The sequence below is a fragment of the Eleutherodactylus coqui genome, chromosome 8 (genome assembly GCF_035609145.1).
Source record: "Eleutherodactylus coqui strain aEleCoq1 chromosome 8, aEleCoq1.hap1, whole genome shotgun sequence".
Lineage (NCBI taxonomy): Eukaryota > Metazoa > Chordata > Amphibia > Anura > Eleutherodactylidae > Eleutherodactylus > Eleutherodactylus coqui.
In genome coordinates this window covers 177,562,585-177,584,409 of record NC_089844.1, presented here as the reverse complement: position 1 = coordinate 177,584,409, position 21,825 = coordinate 177,562,585, and the positions used below count along the sequence as shown (strand labels likewise).

Sequence of the window (21,825 nt, the reverse complement as noted above, 5' to 3'; positions counted from 1 at the left end):
AAAAACCAACTGAACCTCAGAAAAGCAAGAGAGAGCACCTCAAGTTAAAAGGGTTGTGCCAAGATAGACAGTCATAGGCTATCCATAGGATCAGGTTAAGTATCTAATCAGTGGGGATCGACCGTTGAGATTCCCATTGATCTCAAGAATGGTGGCCCAGCTCATCAAGGAATTAACAGAGCAATAGTCACATTTGTGAGCTGCCTCTCCATTCATTTCAATGGGAGTGCTGAAGATAGGCAAGCTTAATGGCTTGGTAATCTCCAGTGCTCCCATTAAATGGAGCATGCTCACCCAGTGGTGCTCTATTCATGCAGGTACCCTTCAGATCCCCATTCCTGGGATTCTGGGGTTCCCAGCAGTCAAAGAAGTCTATGTAAATTCCTAAACAGTTCTAGAAACTCCAGTAAGGAGAGCACCTGTTACGGCACTCTGCTCCCCAGAGCGCCAGGTGGGGTGCCCTGATCTTCCCGCACCCCACTGTCCCTGCCTACTTGCCTCGGTCCTGGCTAACCCCAGGCGGACAACTGGGCGGCAGTCCCTGCGCTGGCTAGGGACCTGGCGACTACCTAGATGGAACTACTAACAGGGGACAGAGTGCCGACAGAAGAGGCAGGTGGAACAAACCAACAAACCTTACAAGCAGAGTAAGTCTGGAGATGGAGCTCACAGGTAAACAGACAGGCTACTGACGAGCAACTAGCACAGACTGGGACAGACCTGACTAGAGGCTAGCAGAACCAATAACTGGCAGTGAGCTCAGGTCACTGCCAGCCTTTTAACTAAAAGCCTCCGCCCAGGGGCGGAGAGTGGGAGGAGCCGACTCTCCCACTGTTGCATAAGGAAGGTGGAGGAGAGCGGGCGGCACCCTACGGGCGGACACGCCCATGCCGCTGCACGCTGGCTGCTCCACGCCGCCGGGAGAGCCCCGACAGCAGAGCTCTGGGACGCCGGAGCCGACATCGGAGCGCCGCGCGCCGGCCGTGGGAACCAGCGCCGCCCTGCATGGTAACATTACCCCCCCTCTGACGGGGGACCTCCGGGCCCCCGGAAACTCGACCAGGCTTATACAGAAAACGACGGTGGAACCGCCGTACCAACACGGGAGCGTGAACATCACGTGCGGCCACCCAGGAGTGATCTTTTGGTCGAAACCCCTTCCAGGCCACCAAATATTGTAGGGTTCCTCGACACCGACGAGAATCCAGTATCTCCTGGACCTCGTATTCAACTTCATCCCGGACCAGGGTGGGCGGAGGGGGACCGGAGGTGGGCATCACCGAGGGGACAAAAGGTTTCAATAGCGACTTATGGAATACCCTGTGAACCCTCCATGTGGGTGGCAGCCCCAGCTCGTAGGCGAGAGGGTTCACCACATGTGTGATGGCAAACGGCCCTACGTAACGTGGCGCCAGCTTCAAGGACGGAACCCGCAATTTGAGATTTTTAGAAGACAGGTATACCTTCTGTCCCACCCTGTAAGGTTCAGACACAGACAGACTCTTCCCACTACGCAACTGCATACAGGCCCCCGTTGCCTCCAAGTTCCTCTGTACCTCTTTCCATACCCCCTGAAGCGTATCTGTGGCGACATCCGCTGCAGGACAGACCGACGGGGTAGGGACTGCTGTAAGGAATCGAGGATGCTGACCGTATACACAAAAAAATGGAGACACCCCAGTGGAAGAACAAAGGCGGTTGTTTAGTGCAAACTCTGCCAAGGGCAGGAACTCTGCCCACTGATGAGCCTTTTCGCTAGCAAACAACCGTAAATATTGCACTAAATCTTGGTTCTTCCGCTCAGTCTGACCATTAGTCTGCGGGTGGAACGCTGAAGAGAAGGAAAGCGACGTTCCCAGGTTTCTGCAGAAGGCACGCCAAAACTGCGACACAAACTGAACCCCGCGATCAGATACAATATTTTGGGGAACCCCATGTAGGCGAATTATTTCCTTTACAAAAATCGTGGCGAATTCTTTTGCCGAGGGTAGCTTTTTTAACGCCACAAAATGTGCCATCTTGGAGAAACGGTCGACCACCACTAAGATAGTGGTGCACTTCTGGGATTCTGGAAGGTCAGTGATGAAATCTACTGATAGGTGCGACCATGGGGTGGAAGGAACCGGTAGCGGTCTCAGAGGACCCTCCGGAGGACGCCGCCGACTCTTATTGCGAGCACAGACCGAGCAACCCCTTACAAAGTTGCGGATCTCCTGAGACATGCCTGGCCACCAGAAGTGTCTGGAACAAAGCTCCAGGGTCCCCTGGAACCCTGGATGCCCGGCGAGAACCGACGAGTGAGACTCATCCATGACTCTAGGGCGTAGGGTCTCAGGCACAAACCATCTGCCCTCCGGCACTCCCGAAGGAGCGTCCTGCTGAGCATCCTGTAGTTGAGGGACGAAGTTAGACTCCACAACTGCCACCACCACGCCGGGGGCTAAGATATTCTCGGGAGTCATGGTCTCACTATCCGGTACCCCGAAACTCCGTGACAGGGCGTCCGCCTTCACGTTCTTCTCTCCTGGGATATATGTCACGACGAAATTAAACCTGGCGAAGAACAGCGCCCACCTGGCTTGACGAGCTGTGAGTCTTTTAGCATTGGCGAGATATACCAGATTCTTGTGATCAGTATATACGGTAATTGGGTGTCTAGCACCCTCAAGATGGTGTCGCCACTCTTCCAGGGCCCATTTGATAGCCAATAGTTCGCGGTTACCCACGTCGTAGTTGCGCTCTGCTGAATTGAACTTCCGCGAAAAGAACGCACATGGGCTATACCCAGACCTCCCACTGACTTCCTGCGACAATACTGCTCCTGTCCCCACTTCAGACGCGTCTACCTCAATAAAAAAGGGTAGTTGTGCGTCCGGCTGTATTAGCACCGGGGCAGTCGTGAATGCCTTTTTTAGACGGCTAAAGGCCTCAAGGGCTGCAGGCGACCACTTACCCAAGTTGGCCCCCTTCTTAGTCAGGTCGGTCAGAGGTTGAGCAATAACTGAGTAATTCCTAATGAATTTGCGGTAAAAATTTGCAAAACCTAAGAACCGCTGAAGAGCCTTGAGGTTGTCTGGTCTGACCCATTGGGAGATTGCTGCTACTTTATCAGACTCCATCTGAATCTCTGTGGGTGAGATTACATAACCAAGGAAGGATATTTGTTTAGAACCAAACGTACATTTCTCTAACTTGACGAAAAGTTGATACTCGCGCAAACGGGTCAGGACCAACCTCAGGTGCCGCACATGTGAGTCCCAGTCAGGCGAGTACACCAGAATGTCGTCAAGATAGATGACCAGAAATACCCCCAGAAAGTCGTGGAAGACCGCGTTCATAAAACCCTGAAACACAGCGGGGGCATTACAAAGTCCAAAAGGCATGACCAGACATTCAAAATGTCCTAACGGGGTGTTGAACGCCGTCTTCCATTCATCTCCCTCTCTAATGCGAATTAAATTGTAAGCCCCCCGCAAGTCCAGTTTGGAGAACCAGTGGGCCCCTACCACCTGATTATACAAGTCAGGAATTAGGGGCAAGGAGCACTGGTTCTTCACAGTGATTTTATTCAGGGCCCGATAATCCACACAAGGCCTTAGTGTCCCGTCCTTCTTCTCTACAAAGAAGAGACCCGCCCCGGCAGGGGACCTGGACGGCCGGATATGCCGGTTGGCCAGAGCCTCCGAGACATAGGACTTGAGGGCTTCATGCTCACGGCCTGACAAATTGAAAATGGCTCCCTTAGGGATGGGGCTGTCGGGAATCAGATCAATACCACAGTCCCACTCCCTATGAGGAGGCAGAGCCTTAGACAGTTTTTTGGAGAATACATCCTGAAAGTCTGACAAATACTCCGGAATGAGCACCGTATCTGCGGAGCACACAGCTATAGTAGACAGGTGGTCATGACAGGATGATCCCCAATGAGTCAATTCCCGGGTGGACCAATCAAATTGGGGATTGTGCAGTGCCAACCAGGGCATACCAAGCACCACATCAACCGACATTTTCTCCATAACCAGGAAGGACAGTTCTTCCGAGTGGAGGATCCCCACCGTGAACTGTAATCTTGGGGTCCTCCATCGTACCAGGCCTGTAGAGAGGGGGGTAGCATCAATACTGGTAAAATGAATTGGCGTCTTCAGCGCCACAAATTCCGCCATCAGAGTACGGACAAAACACAGACTTATCAAGTTGGCGGCTGCTCCAGAATCAATAAACGCCCGCCCTGATCGGGAAAAATCCCGGAATTTAACATGACACGGTACCAAAAGTTTAGGAAGTACCTGAAGTCCTAGGCGATCCTCCCTGCAATCGCCTAGGACTCGGAGTTTTCCGCCGGTTCCGGCTGCGAGCGTTGAGCCCTCAGTGGGCAGGTTATCACCCGGTGTCCAGCTTTCCCGCAGTAGAGGCAGAGACGGTGCAACAAACGGATCCGGCGTCGCTCTTTGGGGTCCAGCGGATCCACCTCCATCGGCTCGGACACAGGGACTGGTAAGGAGGAAGAGGGACCGGGATAACCGACCTCCCTGACTCTACGGGTTTGCCTGTCCTGCTTCCTAGACCTGAGCCTCCTGTCTGCCTTCACTGCTAGCTCCATAGCCTCCCTTAAGGACCCAGGAACGGGATGGGAAATTAACAGGTCTTTAACTGCGTCCGAGAGGCCCTGCAGAAAAACGTCTTTCAGCGCGCTATCGTTCCATGCCGTATCCCCCGCGTAGCGTCTGAAGTTGGAGCAATAATCCTCCACATAAGCCGACCCCTGCCGCAGCGCCAACAACCGCGAAACCGCCAACCCCACTCGGTCCGGTTCATCAAAGATACCCCCGAGTTCCTGAAAAAAGGAGTCCACAGACTGCAGGCAGGGGGAACCCTCGGGGATGGAAAAGGCCCATGTCTGGGCAGAGCCCCGCAGCAGGGACATTATCAGCCCGACCCTCTGAGCCTCTGACCCGGAAGAACGGGGACGCATCCGAAAAAACAGGCGGCACGCCTGTCGGAAAACAAAAAACTTGTTCCTCTCCCCAGAAAACGCCTCGGGAAGAGGGCACTTGGGTTCGGGGCTGGTTGCGGTGTCCAATCCCTGCAACACCCCCCGCTGCTCCTGGGCCACCATGCGGGCAGATAAATCCTGGATCACAGGCACCAGGGCCTGCAGCTGGTTTGTGAGGGAACTGATCGCCTCCATGACAAACGGTTTTTAAGGGCCAGTTATTATGTTACGGCACTCTGCCCCCCAGAGCGCCAGGTGGGGTGCCCTGATCTTCCCGCACCCCACTGTCCCTGCCTACTTGCCTCGGTCCTGGCTAACCCCAGGCGGACAACTGGGCGGCGGTCCCTGCGCTGGCTAGGGACCTGGCGACTACCTAGATGGAACTACTAACAGGGGACAGAGTGCCGACAGAAGAGGCAGGTGGAACAAACCAACAAACCTCACAAGCAGAGTAAGTCTGGAGATGGAGCTCACAGGTAAACAGACAGGCTACTGACGAGCAACTAGCACAGACTGGGACAGACCTGACTAGAGGCTAGCAGAACCAATAACTGGCAGTGAGCTCAGGTCACTGCCAGCCTTTTAACTAAAAGCCTCCGCCCAGGGGCAGAGAGTGGGAGGAGCCGACTCTCCCACTGTTGCATAAGGAAGATGGAGGAGAGCGGGCGGCACCCTACGGGCGGACACGCCCATGCCGCTGCACGCTGGCTGCTCCACGCCGCTGCACGCTGGCTGCTCCACGCCGCCGGGAGAGCCCCGAGAGCAGAGCTCTGGGACGCCGGAGCCGACATCGGAGCGCCGCACGCCGGCCGTGGGAACCAGCGCCGCCCTGCATGGTAACAGCACCTTAGGTGTAACAACAAGCTCATACAGCTGGTTAAAGGAAAGTTACCTACAGCCTTATTCCTGAGTCTGAGGAGTGAGCAAGGTGCTAGAAACAACATTGTGTGAGTCTTCCCAGGGCTTCAGTGAAAAACCTGGATAAGCAGCATGGGAATATTGTGTAGAAACAATGGTACCTCCAGTCACCATCTCCTCAGCTGCATGTATGGAAATGGACTGTATAATTCCTCCTATACAAGTGATGTACTTATATAAGACCTAGAAATTTTGCCTGTTGCATTTAATTTGTACCAAGCTGTAGTATAGAGAAAGTATGAATGTGACACCTTATTTCCAGATACAGAATACATACCGGGGTTCATGACCTCATTCTTCTGCATCTTCCTCACTATGCTTCGCTTTATATTTTCCAGGTGCTCACTGTTCTTAATTTTTTTATTGAACAGGTATAGATCCTGGGCGAGTCTACCAATGCTGGGCTGGCCTTCCAGTATCCGATTTTTCTCGGTTGTGTTGGCGTTCTGCAGGTGATCGATCACCACAATGACATTGTCCTTACCTGTAGAAAAGTAAAAACAGCTATTATCTCCATACTTCATGAGAGCCTGACTCAGCACAATTCACGTGAGATCTCTTACTCACCAAGACGGTTGGAGAGTTCCTTGAGCTCCTCATTGTACAGGGCATCAGTGACGTCCGTGATATTGAGTCGTCCTTGATTCTGGGTGTGATACAGGATGGCAAATGAGCAGTTCCGGAGCTCAGAGTAAAAGTTGGTGGAATTATTAGTGATTTGGACAGCACAGATGTCGACTGATCTCATCATATTCATCTTCAGACTATCCATCAACCACTCATAATTAGTTGGCGCAGACCTGGAGAAGATGCTGATTTTCAGGCTTGATTTGTTGGGTGGTTTAGACTTTGTTACAGCTTTCTGTTTGGAATGTGAAGACGTTTCGCTGCTTTTCTGAAAATAAAACAGGATTTATAAAATAATTTCCACGTCTATCCATATAAGGCCGGGCTCACATGTAATTAACCCCGCAGTGTTTTACAGTGTTGGGGCCAGCCAAGACCCTGCGAATGGCGGTGAAATTGCAATGTGCATGAATGCCTACTCACGCATGCGCAGTACATCTGCTCTTTTTTTTGCTTGTTTATATTTCACAAGCCGTCACTTAGCGATGATGTGTATACCCGCAGCCCATATGCAATGTAATTGTGTATTGGCGCGTGTACATATGCGCCCATAGAAAGCAATGGGCTCTATCTTGCTGCGTTCTATTTTGCGCTTGCATACTACACAATTCTGACATGCTAATGTGAGCGGAACTGCGTAAGGCAATGTGATTGATTGATTGATTAATTGATTGCTTGCGAGTTACCAGGCATCATACGGGCGTACAGAGCCAACGTAATACGTGGTAAACATACGATCATGTGTGCCCGGCCTAAGAGTCAGATGAAGGACTACTAATGATACTAATGTGTCTAGAATGGAGAAATGAGCAAAATTATATGAAGACCGAAGCATGGAGATGTACACTGAATGGTCACTGTATTAGAGATTCCCCTCTAGTAGCACACTAGATCTCCTTTAGAAGCACATATATTCATCATGTCTGTCCATCAACCCAGGTGGGCCAAGGACTGGGGGCACACTAATCTTAACTGTATGCTCACTTACCTATACCAAACATATACTTACAACTTCTTGCTTGAAAACGTGGGTTGGCCACAGCTTTATTAGCTTATTTAAAACATATTTTAATCTTCCGTTTCACTTAATTTAACGTAATTTAACTATCTTCTGTCTAACACCTTCCCATGCCTTAAACTGCTGAAATTCTTAAAACCGTAACGGCCACAGGACGTTTGTAAGCCCCTGTATCTCCCTTGGGCTTGAAAACCATCCTCTACGCCGTAGCCCGCATGGGAAGCTTCCGGCCTACCTTCACCAGCTGTGACAACTTCCATGAACAGTCCTTTACTCCCGCAACAAGTCCTTATTGCCCTCAATCTGCCAGGGCGGGTGGGTGGGCGTCTGCTCTTCTGCGTCCTTCTTCTTCACTGTCCAAGCCGTTTGTGCTCTTTCCCGCTCTCTGGCCGTCTCCTTCCTGTCTTAGCTCCACCCCCTTTACCTAAGCTCGCTCTTTAACCCTTTCCTTCCCTGCCCCCAGTCCCACGCCGCATCGTTATCCACTTTGCGGCATACAAAAACCAGCAAACGGGAAGATGGAACGATACCTCTGCAGCACCAGTAAGTCAGCATTCCTGCAGATCAATGTAAGACTTTTTAACCCCTACCCGATGTGGGGCGTACATTTACGTTGCAGCGTTAGGGTATGTATGCTGTGGGCGCTGGCTGTTTCTTACAGCCGACACTCCCCAGCAACAGCTCTGTTTAGCCGGCTGATCAGAGCTGTTAGCCCTTTAAACGCAGCTGTCAATTGTGATAGTGGCATTTAAATCCCCCAAACAATGTTCGGGGGTGCCATACGGCCCTCCGCGATGAGATCGCAGGGAGCCGTGTGGGTGTCATGCAAGCTGGGGGCCTTCTGAAAGGCCCCAGGGCTGTCCTGTCAGAATGCCTATTAAGCCGTCCCCGTGGGGTGGCCTGATAGACTGCCTGTTCGATCGCAGTGTGATGTAATGCCATGGCATTACATCATACTGCAGGAGTGATCAAAGCATCGCAAGATGTTGCCCCTTCTGGGGACTAAAAAAAAAAAGTAACAACAAGATTAATAAAGTTTTACTAATTGTAAAAAAAAAAAAGCAATAAAAGTTTAAATTGCCTCCCTTTTGTTATATTTATAATAAAAGAATCTATATCGTTGCTTCCAAAAAAAGGCCGATCTATTAAACGAATGCATTATCTACCCCACACAATGAATGTCGTCAGAAAAAAAAATAAAGAACGCCAGGAAAGCTACACCGATGGATAAAGAAAGGAGTTATGATTAAGGTAATAAGGGGTTAAACAACTCTTGTAACAATGACTAGGAATTGTGAGCCAAAGCCAGAAATCATACACAGACGGCGGTTTGGGGGTGATTGCCCCTCAGTGTGCAGCAGGCTTCTGGCTTTTCCAGTGAGAGGCTTATAGACATGGGTTAGAAAGGGTTAATCATTTTTCCTTAAGGAGAGCGTCTAGAAGGTGTGGGAAGAGACTAAGGGCTTCTACCCACTTGCATTTTTTAACTCTGCGATATCGCTGCGTTTTTTTTACGTGATTCTCAATGGGGCTTTCTAATGTTAAAAATGCGCGAAGTGTGTAACATTAGAAAGTCCCGTTGACAATCAGATTAAAGATGCAGTGATATCGCAGCGTTAAAAAGACACAAGTGGGTAGAAGCCCTTAAAGGGCATCCATGCTCCTCTGGTAAAACATGCAAATGGGAAAATGGAAAATTAGCTCTGCAGCGCCACTTATTGGAAGGCAGCATTCCTGAAAATCAATGTTAGAATTTTTTAAGCAAGTCTAGTAACAATGACTGGGAATTGTACGCCAAAGCCAGAAACCATACACACAGCAAGCTTCCCAGAGGAGCATGCATGGCCTTATAATTTATCCTCATTCACCTTCTAGGTGCTCTCCTTCTGGGCCTCCAGCTCAGCTAATACACCTTTTCCGAACACTGCCCTATATAGCTGACCTGGGCCTTCCATACAGTGCTTCAGTGTTGTTGTGAGTCCTGCTCCATGACTTCATGTTTAGCAGCTGCTCCTGCCATTATTTTGGTATCATCCTGTGTTCTGTGCTTTATTGTTCTTCTGTTCGTGTATTCTGCTGTCTGTTCTTCTTGTGTATCTACTTCTCTGTTTATCCTGGTCAGCTTGTTCCTCCTTTGTTTCCGTACTCCCCGGTACTGATCTGTCTTTTGTTTTATAGGTGTTCTGTTCTGTCAGGGTCAGTCAGCACCTAGAGAAGAATCGCAGGGTCGTGCTTATAGGAAGGGTCTTCCCTCTCCCTGTAACCAGCTCAGGCCACGGTACTTTCCCTGACTCTCATCTTCATATGGGTTTTGTGCATCAAGTACCTTACCTCTGACACCGGGGTCAGCTGTCAGCCCTGCATATTTGGGTCATCATCTACTCAGTAGGTTGACACAGTGGTTCGTCATCCACAGTCAGTACACTCCTTAAGGAGAAATGATACCCTTCCTGACCTATGTCTATAGGCCTCTCACTAGCCAAACCAGAAACCTGCTGCACACTGATGAGGAGCAAGCACCCCGAAACAGCTGTCTGTGTATGGATTCTGGCTTTGGCTTATAATTCCTAGTCATTGTTATAAGACCAATTTAAAAAGTCTAACATTGACTTGCAGGAATTATGCCATCCAATAGGTGGTGCTGTAGATGTATTGTTCCATCTTTCCATTTCCATATTTTCCAGAGGAGTATTTATGAGTTTATGTCTCCTCACACATCTTCTAGGTACTCTCCTTAAGAAGAAAGTATACCCTTCCTGACACCATTACTCCACCTCCACCACACTGACAGGAAGGGCTCCTCATTTCATGATGCTTATGTCAAATTCTGACCCTCTCATCACCAGGTACAAGAGAAATCTCAATTCCTCTGACCATGGGAAGTGTTTCCACTGTTCAATGATCCACATTTTGCACTGGTTTGCCCCCTGGAATTTCGCCTTTCTGTTTCTCTTGGACAAAATGACGCTGGAACTGGTCATTTGCTGTTATAGTCCATCTGTACTAAGGAATGGTAAGTTGTGTATTCAGACACATTAGTTGGAGCACCAGAGTTGTATTCAGCTGCTCCTGACTGTACATTGCCGGTTGGTCAGAATGATTCTTGATATCCTCCTCTGACCCCTTTCAGCAATGAGTTGTTTCCATCCACAGGATCCCCTTCCGCTGAATGTTTTTCCTTGATCACACCATTCTTGGTATACTCTACACCATTCTTGGTATACTCTACACCGTTCTTGGTATACTCTCCACCATTCTTGGTATACTCTCCACCGTTCTTGGTATACTCTCCACCGTTCTTGGTATACTCTCCACTACTCTTGGTATACTCTCCACCACTCTTGGTATACTCTCCACCACTCTAGGTATACTCTCGGTATACCATTCTTTGTATACTTTCCATTACATGAGAAAACCCTGCAAGGGTGACATTGAAATCCTACCTCCAGTTAGTCTAACACCAACAAGCAGGCCTCATAGGAAGTCGCTCAGCTCACTGGATTTTCCCATCTAATATGGATTCACACTGAAACAGATCCATGGAAAACGTTTCACCTGATTTTATGCTGCACTCCGGGGTCACGGGGAGAATTTGCATACGGGCAAGCACTAATCGTGAAAGTGCTGAGAGTTCTAGCAAAGTGGCCATTCAGTGCACATCATACCTTTTAATGTTTGGTGTAACTATAGTGTGTCTCACAAAGAGAGCGCAGTCAATAGCGGCAGCAGTGAGTGTATCACTCCACCATTTGTGGTTGTTATTGAGATAGGTGGATACCCAATGTCTCTCCTCTGGTGAACAGACATTCTCGTGATCGGCACCAGTAATGTTTTTCCTAGCTGGTCAATTTCTCAGCCACAAGCAGAGAGATATACTCAATGCCGCCGCTATCAGCTGTATGCTCCTCATGAGGCAGACTACAGTACTTGGCTTTGGGTTGCATGTATCACCACAACCCCGTATGTATGCAGCCCCAATGTAGGATTCCCCAAGTACTAATTTAGAGGACATCTCAGATGATATAATGTCACAACTCTCAGGCTGACAATCAGCTGGACGACCATTCATGATAAAGTGAGACCCTGAATAAGTGTATGAACTTTATAAATGTTTCATTATACCAATATAGAGGACAGAAAGACATTTATATTTTATAGGACTTACGTCAAATGTAAATATTGATGGTAAGCTAAAAGGGAGTGAAAATGAACCTGCGGAGAAAGAGAGAGATAAAACTCAACATTATTTCAGTCTCCTGAATGATGAAGTTATCGGTGATGCCGGCACCAAGGACATCCACCAGCCTCTCCGTATGTCTTGTCTCTAACAAAATATATAGATCGGTAATTAAAGAGGAAATTTTATGCTGTGGACCTCCACTGAGGAGGTCCTGGCCACAGCGAGGAGGTCCTGGCCACAGCGAGGAGGCCTTTATACCTCACAGTATGGAAAACGGTGGGAAGTAATTGCGAGGCTGCGATCAGCCTAGTGACTTCTGAATCAGTATTTACAGGATTGAGAGAAAATGTCTTTGTGATCAGTGGAGTTCAGGTTAGAAGACCGATGCGACACAATTATCTGTCATCGCATCCCTCCCAAAAATCTACAGTAAAAAAGAACCTTTTAAAACACATCTTTGTGAGCTCAGCCATATGGGTTGGTGTTCCGGAGTAGGGCATGAGGATGTCCACAAGCCACTCCACCTTGGCCAAGGACTTTAAGGAAATTTATCAGAGCCAATGAAGCTCCTGAAGCAGCCCCAACAATAGGCAAGAACACGAAAGAGAATCTTCAGATACCTTATATCCATTTGATAATTTAGCACTCACAGAGAAATCACGCCTTTGCCACACCACATGCATTGTGCTAATGAGCTGCTAACCGTCCAATGGGCAGCCTTGTAACTTATACTTGTATTGGCTTTCTGGCTGAGTCTTCGCCAACTCCTCACCTTTTTTAATGATTGACTTCTACAAGTTTCCTTGAGAAAGTCAGGATCAGTACCTGCTTCAAACCCGCCCATTGGATAGTTTGCAGACCCTCAGTATACACGACACAATGTGGCAATAAGATGAGATTCTTCACCTTTTCTATTTGAATTCTGTTTCCTTTAGCTGATTGGAATGACTATGAATAGATGGAAAAAAAATGATTGATGACATTCCATGCTCCTCATCCTCTGAATGGACATGATGAGTCCATCTATCATCTTCATCACTTTATAGTTACTGACTGAAGATCTCTAACAACAATGATAGCCATCTATTAAGGCCAACCACTTTATAAGGACTGGAAGGAAATCTAAAGAAAGTTGGCCCCTCATATGTTTAAAAGAAGTACTTCCAATAAGCAGTTTTATTTAATTCTTACAAGCTATAGTTCTTGCTTGTCATAACTGTCTCCTGAGACCTGTGGTTCTACGGGTGCTCTGAAGTTCTCCTGCTCAGGTGTGGGCGATTCTGCTAGCTGGGCGTGTGTGCGTCAGCCAGTCAGCCTACAGTATTTGAGCCAGTCAGCCAATCATGCTAGGTCAGGACACATGAAGCTGACATCCCTGGTGTGGGTGTGATCAGTGTTCTCTGTTCTCATTCTCTCTCTGTCTGTGGTTGAGCAAGTTCTATGTGTGGTGGCTGCAAGAAAGGTTTTTTTTGTGTGTGTCCTTTGCCTTTTGGGGTACATGCATTCAATAGTGTGTGGTATGGTGACCACGAAGGTCCTGTACTGTGTGGTATCTTTTGGAGGAGTTGCAATTTTTTTTTTTATGCCTTGAGGGTCCAGAGGCCCTTATTTAAAGGGGGTAGTGTCACGTCTGTCTCCTGAGATCTGTGATACTACAGGTGTTCTGGAGTTTTCCTGCTCAGGTGTTAGGGACTGCTGGCTGGGTGTGGGTGTGTCTCCTGCCAGCCAATCGCTCTGTGTCAGTACACATGAAGCTGTCTTCCTAGGTGGGGATGTGGTCAGCTGTCTGTGGTGTGATCAGGTTCTATGTGTGGCGGCTGCAAGAAAGGTTTTTGTCTTGGGTTTTGTTTGATTGTGTCCCTGAACTCTTGGTTAGTATAGTGACTAGCAGTATAGCCAGGAGCTGTGACGTGGCCTGCTGGCTTCCATATTTTGATCAAAATGTCAACTAATACCTGGCATTTATAGTTTAACACTTGCTACTAGTGTTTGCATTTTGGCTGCTGTATGGTGTGATTCTGGCTCTGTGTGTCAGCTTACTTTGTCCAGTTGTCCCTGTCATGGTGGCATGTTTGTGTCCTATCCTAGGTGCGTGGATTCCTAGGAAGAGCAAGAGCCCAGATCTGAAGACCGCTAGGCCGCCCTTTATTGGGGTGAAGTCCCTGCTCAGGTAGGTCTGTGTCACCAACCCTAGTAGATGATAGGGAGAGGTGCTAATCTGTTGCAGTACCCCTGGTGTTCCCTATCCTTCTTAGTAATGTTCATGTAGGCTTGATGCTCAGTTTCCCACATGAACGTAACACTGGCATTGTGTATATGTTATTTTCTCCATTTTAAATTACCTATAGACTTTGCAGTGTTGGCTTGGGGAATTCGAGGAGCTGCATTGTTACCAAGGATCTTAAGAAATTCTTCCTTCCTCTTATAGGCTTTTTCATCTTTGTCTTTTTCAGGGAAGAGAAGGAGCTGAGATGAAAAATGTCTCAGGCTAGGTTGTGCATCCAAAATCCTCTGTCTCTCACTGTCAGGACAATTCTCTAGATCATCCAACACGACCAGGACTTTACTTTTGCCTATATAAGCAATTAAAACAAGGTGAAGATCATACAATAGAAGACATCGTGAAAACTAAAATCTGTGTGGCAAATAGCTGCTCTATTCATATAAAGGCATCTTATATATGATCATTGGTAATCATTATCAAGCTTGGCGAGACTCACATACACTGAAGAAATCAAAACTGCACAAGTGAAATCAAGACTTGGACAGAGAAGACCAGCACTGCACAGAAGAAGCCAAGACTAGACATAGGACACAAGGACTGCCCAAGAGAGACCAAAACTGGATTTAAAAAAATTAAGCATTAGTTAGGGGAGCCCATGACTGTACAGAGAAAATCTAGAGTGGACAGGGGATACAAAGACTGGACAAGGTAGCTCAAGATAGGATAAGTATAATCAATACTTGGACAGAGTGACAAACACTGGACAAGGAACATCAGGACTTAACAGTAGAAACCAAGACTGTACAGAGGACACCAGCACTGAATAGGGGACACCAGGACTATACCGCGGAAACCAAGATTGGACAGAGGATACTAGGAATGGACAAAGGACTCCTAGACTGAATAGGGGAGATCAAGATGGGACAAAATAAATCAAGACTTGGATAGAAGAGACGAAGACTGCACAGGGACAACCAGGATTGGACAGGAGATACCGGAACTTCACATGGAAAAATAAGACTGGGCAGGTGACACCAGGAGCAGACATAAAGACCAAGACTGGAGAGAGGACACCAAAATTAAACAAAAGAGAACAAGGCTGGATATGGTAAATCAAGACTGGATAGGTGACCTCAGGTCTGCACAGGGAATACCAAGACCATGACTGAAGAGATCACCAGTACTGCACAGGGAAAACCAAGACTGGGCAGGTGACACCGGGAGTAGACAGGGAAGACCAAGCCTGTAGAGAGGATACCAGTATTGGACAGGAGAGACCAAGACTAGACAGGAAAACCAAGACTGGACAGATGACCTCAGGTCTGGATAGGGAAGACCAAGACTGGACAGAGGAAACCAAGAATGGGCAGGATAGACCAAGACTAAATAATGGAGACCAAAAGTGAACAGGAAAAACCAAGACTGGATAGGAGAAACTAACTTGACATAATAAACCAAGACTGGACTGAGGAAACCAAGATTGCTCTAAGCATCTAGGCTTAAGTAAGTAATGTCTTTAGGAATTGACTAGTAACTTCAGTGAAGGTGACAACAATTCATTCATCATAACTCCTTTTTCTGCCCCCACTCTACCAGTTAGGATCATTTCATGCTGAGAGACACAAAAACACCAATTTAAAAATATTCTCCTACAATGTATTCTTGTTCTATTTACAGTTTAGTTGTATGACATTGATGGTGGTGATTGGGAGGTAGTAGAAAAATAAATCCTAATACCAATTACACACATAGAGTGTGAAATTAGAAATCAAGTCCACAAAGACTTGTCATTCGAATGGTGAACAACATTTCATAAACTCAGTCATAAAGTTTCATTATTGCATTAGTCCAAATGAGGACCAGGTGTAATAAAAACTGAGATGTGACCATTACCTAGAATACGGCAGAGTGATTGAAGTTCGTCATTATATAACGCTCCATCTACATCAACAATATTAAGCCGTCCCTGATGTTTGGTGTGATACAGGATCCCAACCGAGCATCTCCGTACTTCTGCCTCCCACTCTATCGCGTTCTTGTTGGTGATTGGCAGATAGCGCACATCGGACACAACTTCCCAAAATGTCCTCCTGATGAAATCCATTAACCATTGCAGATCCTTCTGTGACGATCTGGAACTGATCCCCACAACAACCTTGTTACTGCAAAAGAAAGACTCAAACTGTGACCAGTATCAATGCTGTCTTCACAATAACTGCACATTCACCATCATCTCACTATGACTATGGCAAATATTGGTGCAAAATACCTAAAAACAGAAGTGCGGATGAGACTTAAAGAGCAGCCATCTGCTCAAAACACATAAGCAGTAAGTTTGTATTTTTCCTTTGTATACACTATTTATTTATTCATTAAGGACATGGGGGGGGGGGGGGGACAAGGAAGCTGGAATTATGGTAGGGGAGTAATCACAATGGGAATCATTCAAACCAACAATAGACAAACAATGGACAGCTTTGTTGAGATATGCAATGTAAAGTACCAGGGGAGTATACAAAGATTAATGCATTAATAGAGTAAAATCAAATGGTGGGAAGAACGTAAACCAGGAGTTAGGGGACAATAATAGCTTTTAATGATGAACGGTCTTCATTGAGGGTGAATCAAAGCCTCCAAATATTCTGGAATATTTGTCCCCTTCTAATCTGATTTTAATCTTTTCAAAGGAGCAGATAATATTCACCTTGTTATACCATTCAGGAACAGAGGGGATTGTACTATCTCTTCAATGTCTAGGGATCAAGATTTTAGTTGCACCCATAAGGAACGGAAAAAAAGATTTGTTCTTAATTAGGAAGTCTGATGCATCTAAGTTTAAAAGGATGATCTCAGAGGAGAGAGAGAGATTAGTTTTGAGAATAAGGCAAATAATTCTTTGTATGTCCTCCCAGAATGATGGTATAAGCGGGCATGAAAACTAAATATGTGTGTACGAACCAAAATTATTTGAGCATCTCCAGCAGAGGAAGGAGTAGTCTGGATCTATTTTGTTAAGCCGTACTGGGATTTGTACCACCTAGATGCAATTTTATAACTTAATTCTTGGAAACTAGAGGTGGTAGAAGTCAATGTGAGTTACGTACAATTTTCTTTATATTGTCTGCGGTACAAGTGGTATTTAACTCTGTCTCCCATCGGTGGATTAAGGTGGGTTTTTCTCGTTCTGTGTCAGAGTCCTGTATATTTTCAAGATTATATTTTTAACATGTTGGGGATTCCAGAATCACTTGTGAAATAGCAAGTGCTGATCTGTATCAATGATGTCTGCAGAGGTAGTCATGATTGTGTCCCTAATAATGTCTAGGTCTTCATACTTGAAGGTGGTCTTCCCCAGATCATTTATGAACCAAATGTCCTGGGGTCCAGAATCATTAGTTACAGAACAGCGGGACTGTAATGAAGACAGATTGGTGTCTTGTATAATGTTTAGTTTAAGTGCCTTAAATTTGTTGTGGATTAATAAGAGGAGTGGAGTAAAACTGCTAATCCAGGGGATGCGTTTGTGTTTTTTATTGGTTTTATGCCAAATATTGAAGGTCAGTTGGGTAAAAGGGTTTTGGATCTCTTTGAGATTAATTCTATTGTATGGAGTGGACCCCAATAGATGTTTCTAGTTATTCTGTAGAGAGAGAGAAGTTCCAGCTCCACCCAAAGTTTGGGATTTGATTGGCGGGTCAGATCCACTAGGCGGTTCAAGTGTGAGGCAATCCTATAAATTTCAAAGTCTGGAAGACCTATGCCACCAGAGCTTTTTACTTTAAGGGTTTCATGCTTAACCCCATGACCCTTTCTCTGCCAAATGAATTGGTAAGGTTTGAAGTAAATATAAGATTTTTGTCAAGCATATCATTTTAACTAGATTCTTTCTGCCGAACCAAGGGATGGGCAGGGAGCTCCAAGAGATGAGATCTTTTTCAATTTTCTCGAGCAGGGGTACAAAATTTAAGTTGTAGAGATCTGCGGGATTCTGGGGTATTCTTGCCCCTAGATGTGTAATTTGTTTGCTCGTGTTTGTACAAGGTAAAATTTCCTATCAAAGAGCCCATTTAGCAATTCTGATTGGCAGAGGTTTGAAATTAGATATTTAGTCAAAATGTTTAAACTCTTGTAAAATGGAAGGGATTGAGGTTTTAGAATCTGTGAAAAAAAGAAGCAAATCGTCTGCGTAGGAGGCTGTTTTGTGTTCTCTGGGGTCGCAATTCATACCCATAATTTAGTTAATTTGTCTGATTTTTTCCAGAAGCGTCTCCATAGTTAGTACAAATACTAAAAGGGAAAGGGGGCATCCCTGTCTGGTTCCGTTATTAATCTGGACTGTGGGGGAAAATTCAATGTTCATTTTGATTCTAGCCGAGGGACAGGTATACAAGGCTATAATCTTATCTGTAAATAGATCTGGGAAACCACATTTTTAATAGACATTTTGAGGAACGACCAATCTACCCTATCAAAAGCCTTCTCGGCATTGGTGGTGAGAAGGATTAATGGTGGTTTGTTCCGATGAACTAAGTGAATCAGATTGAGTAAACCAACCTGTTCTGAGTTCATTTAACTAGGCAGAATTCAGTTAATTCTGTTGACTAGAATCTTAGTGCACAATTTAACGTCCTTGTTAATTAAGGATATTGGCCTATAACTACAACATAAGGTGGCATCCTTTCCCCCTTTGGGGATTAAGGCTATGTGAGCTGTCAATGCTTCTTTTTGGAAAGGATTTTCATTGCTAATGGAGTTAAAATATTTTACTAGATGCAGGGAAAGGGTTTCTTTGAAAGTTTTGTAATATAGGGACTGAAACCATCAGGGCCTGAGCTTTTCCCATTTGGGCTTGCCTGGAAACTTTCCTCCACTTCCTGAGTTGTAATCGGTTTATAGAATAGTTGATTTGTGGGTATACTAATCGAGTCCAGAGAGTTGCAGATTTTCTGGCGTTTATCTGCTAATGACTCTATGAGGATTTGGATATTATATAAATCGGTATAATAGGCATATAATATTTTTGATATGTCCGATTGTTTTATGATGTAGTTTATCATGTAGTTTTGGAATTTCAGGTGTACGTTTTTTGAGAAATTTTTCGCTTTTAAGGGGTCTGATGGGCGTTTTTTTAATCATTTTTGTTTGCTTCTGTATTGACAACTCTAGTGTTTTTTTGGAGAACAAAAAGACCATAGTAGAGCAAACTATATTACGAGTTGAGCTGGGAGGTTGGACTTTTAGCATTATTGGGTAAAAATTGTGTATTATAGCATAAAAATCTGCAGCAAATCCACACCAAAATATGCAAATCCCCACATGTAAACATACCCAAACGTGGCCAACTACTAATGGGCCAGTGTTCATGCTTGCCGTTCAGGCTATACTTCACCAGCCCCTAAAGAGCTGCAGCCTCTCTGCTGCCTGCAGTGATGTCACAAGATTGTTTTACCTACTGCTTCTTATTATGATGGGAGTTGGGGGAGGGGAGTCAGCAGAGGGCGCCATCTAACCTCGGGCGGCCCTGGATCTGACTATATATCAATACCCATCAGCTTTATATTTGACTTTCTATCTATATGTATCTGCTATATATGTGACTGCTGGTCTGTATATATCACTACATGTTTCCATTACATATGTGACTGCTAGTCTGTATATATCACTATATGTACCCTCTGTATATGTGACTGCTGGGGTGTATATATCACTACATGTACCCACTATATATGTGACTGCTAGTCTGTATATCTATATATATAAAGACGAAAGCCCTCACTGACTCACTCACTGACTCACTGAATGACTCACCAAAAGTTCTCTAACTTCCCGATGTCGTAGAAACATGAATTTTGGCACAAGCATAGATTATCTCCAAAATAGGAAAAGTAATTTAGTCCCAACTCGATTAATCAATTCTAGCACAAAAGAATTGGTGTCGAAATTTAATGTACATAATCTAAATCTTTCACTTTCCGGTGTCATAGAAACGTGAAATTTGGCACGAGCATTGATTATGTTATAAATAGGAAAAGCTAATGGGTCCCAACTCGATTATTCAATTCTATGCGCAAAAGAATTAGTGTCCAAATTTTACGTACAGAATGTAATTTTCATACTTTCCAGTGTCATAGAAACGTGAAATTTGGCACGAGCATTGATTATGTCATAAATAGGAAAAGCTAATGGGTCCCAACTCGATTATTCAATTCTATGCGTAAAAGAAGTATCATCCAAATTTTACGTACATAATCTAAATCTCTCACTTCCCAATGTCATAGAAACATAAAAATTTGCCATAAGCATTGAATATGTCATAAATAGGAAAAGCTAATGGGTCCCAACTCGATTATTCAATTCTAGCGCAAAAGAACTAGCGTCCAAATTTTACGTACGGAATCTAATTCTCTCACTTTCCAATGTCATAGAAGCATGAAATTTGGAATGGGCATTGATTTTGTCATAAATAGGAAAAGTTAATAGGTCCCAACTCGATTATTCAATTCTAAGTGCAAAAGAATTAGCGTCCAAATTTTACGTATGTAATCTAATTTTCTCACTTCCTGATGTCATTTGATATAAAGGAAACGTCGCATGGCTACCTCCACGTGGTGTTTCCTGGGTAACGCAAAGAAGCATGCAAAATGGTGAACATATGTTTTTCCCGGTATCTCTAAAGTAACCACGACTTCATAAGAATTTCCGTGTGAACACCAGATAAACACCAGTACCAAATTAACTCGGGCGAAGCCGGGTATATCAGCTAGTATCACTATATGTATCCACTGTATATGTGACTGCTGGTCTGTATATATGACTATATGTATCCGCTCTATATGTGACTCCTGGTCTGTATATATCACTATATGTATATACTGTACATGTGACTACTGATCTGTATAAATCATTATATGTATCCACTATATATGTGACTGCTGGTCTGTATATATAACTATATGTATCCACTGTATATGTGACTGGTCTTTATATATCACTATATGTATATACTGTACATGTGACTGCTGGTCTGTATATATCACTATATGTACGCACTATATATGTGACTGCTGGTCCGTAAATATGACTATATGTATCTGTTCTATATGTGACTCCTGGTCTGTATATATCACTGCATGTATCCGCTGTACATGTGACTGCTGGTCTATATATATCACTATATGTATCCACTATATATGTGACTGCTGGTCTGCATATATCACTATATGTATATACTGTATATGTGACTGCTGGTCTGTATATATCAATTATTCAATATCATATTCAATTCTATGCGCAAAAGAATTGGCGTCAAAATTTTACGTACATAATCTAAATCTCTCACTTCCCAATGTCATAGAAACGTGAAATTTGGCACAAGCATTGATTATGTCATAAAAAGGAAAAGCTAATGGGTCCCAACTCGATTATTCAATTCTATGCACAAAAGAATTAGCGTCCAAATTTTACGTACGGAATGTAATTTTCTCACTTTCCGGTGTCATAGAAACGGGAAATTTAGCACGAGCATTGATTATGTCATAAATAGGAAAAGCTAAAGGGTCCCAACTCGATTATTCAATTCTATGCGCAAAAGAATTAGCGTCCAAATTTTACATACGGAATCTAATTTTCTCACTTTCTGGTGTCATAGAAACATGAAATTTGGCACGAGCATTGATTAGGTCATAAATAGGAAAAGTTAATAGGTCCCAACTTGATTATTCAATTCTAGCGCAAAAGAATTGGCGTCGAAATTTTACGTGCGGAATGTAATTTCTTCACTTTCCAGTGTCATAGAAACAGGAAATTTGGCACGAGCATTGATTATGTCATAAATAGTAAAAGCTAATGGGTCCCAACTCCATTAT

The 21,825-nt window shown here is 45.1% G+C and overlaps 1 protein-coding gene across 1 annotated transcript in view; it reads right to left on the bottom strand.

Annotated features, from left to right (window-relative positions):
- LOC136577246 (golgin subfamily A member 6-like protein 7) overlaps nucleotides 1-21,825 on the bottom strand; it is a 28,446-nt gene that overhangs the window by 2,478 nt on the left and 4,143 nt on the right. The window contains exons 2-6 of the mRNA XM_066577062.1: nucleotides 15,854-16,122; nucleotides 14,079-14,309; nucleotides 11,722-11,768; nucleotides 6,479-6,806; nucleotides 6,189-6,395 (exon numbers count right to left, since the gene is read on the bottom strand). Coding sequence (XP_066433159.1) covers nucleotides 6,189-6,395; nucleotides 6,479-6,806; nucleotides 11,722-11,768; nucleotides 14,079-14,309; nucleotides 15,854-16,122 — 1,082 coding nt within the window. The remainder of the gene's footprint in view (nucleotides 1-6,188; nucleotides 6,396-6,478; nucleotides 6,807-11,721; nucleotides 11,769-14,078; nucleotides 14,310-15,853; nucleotides 16,123-21,825) is intronic.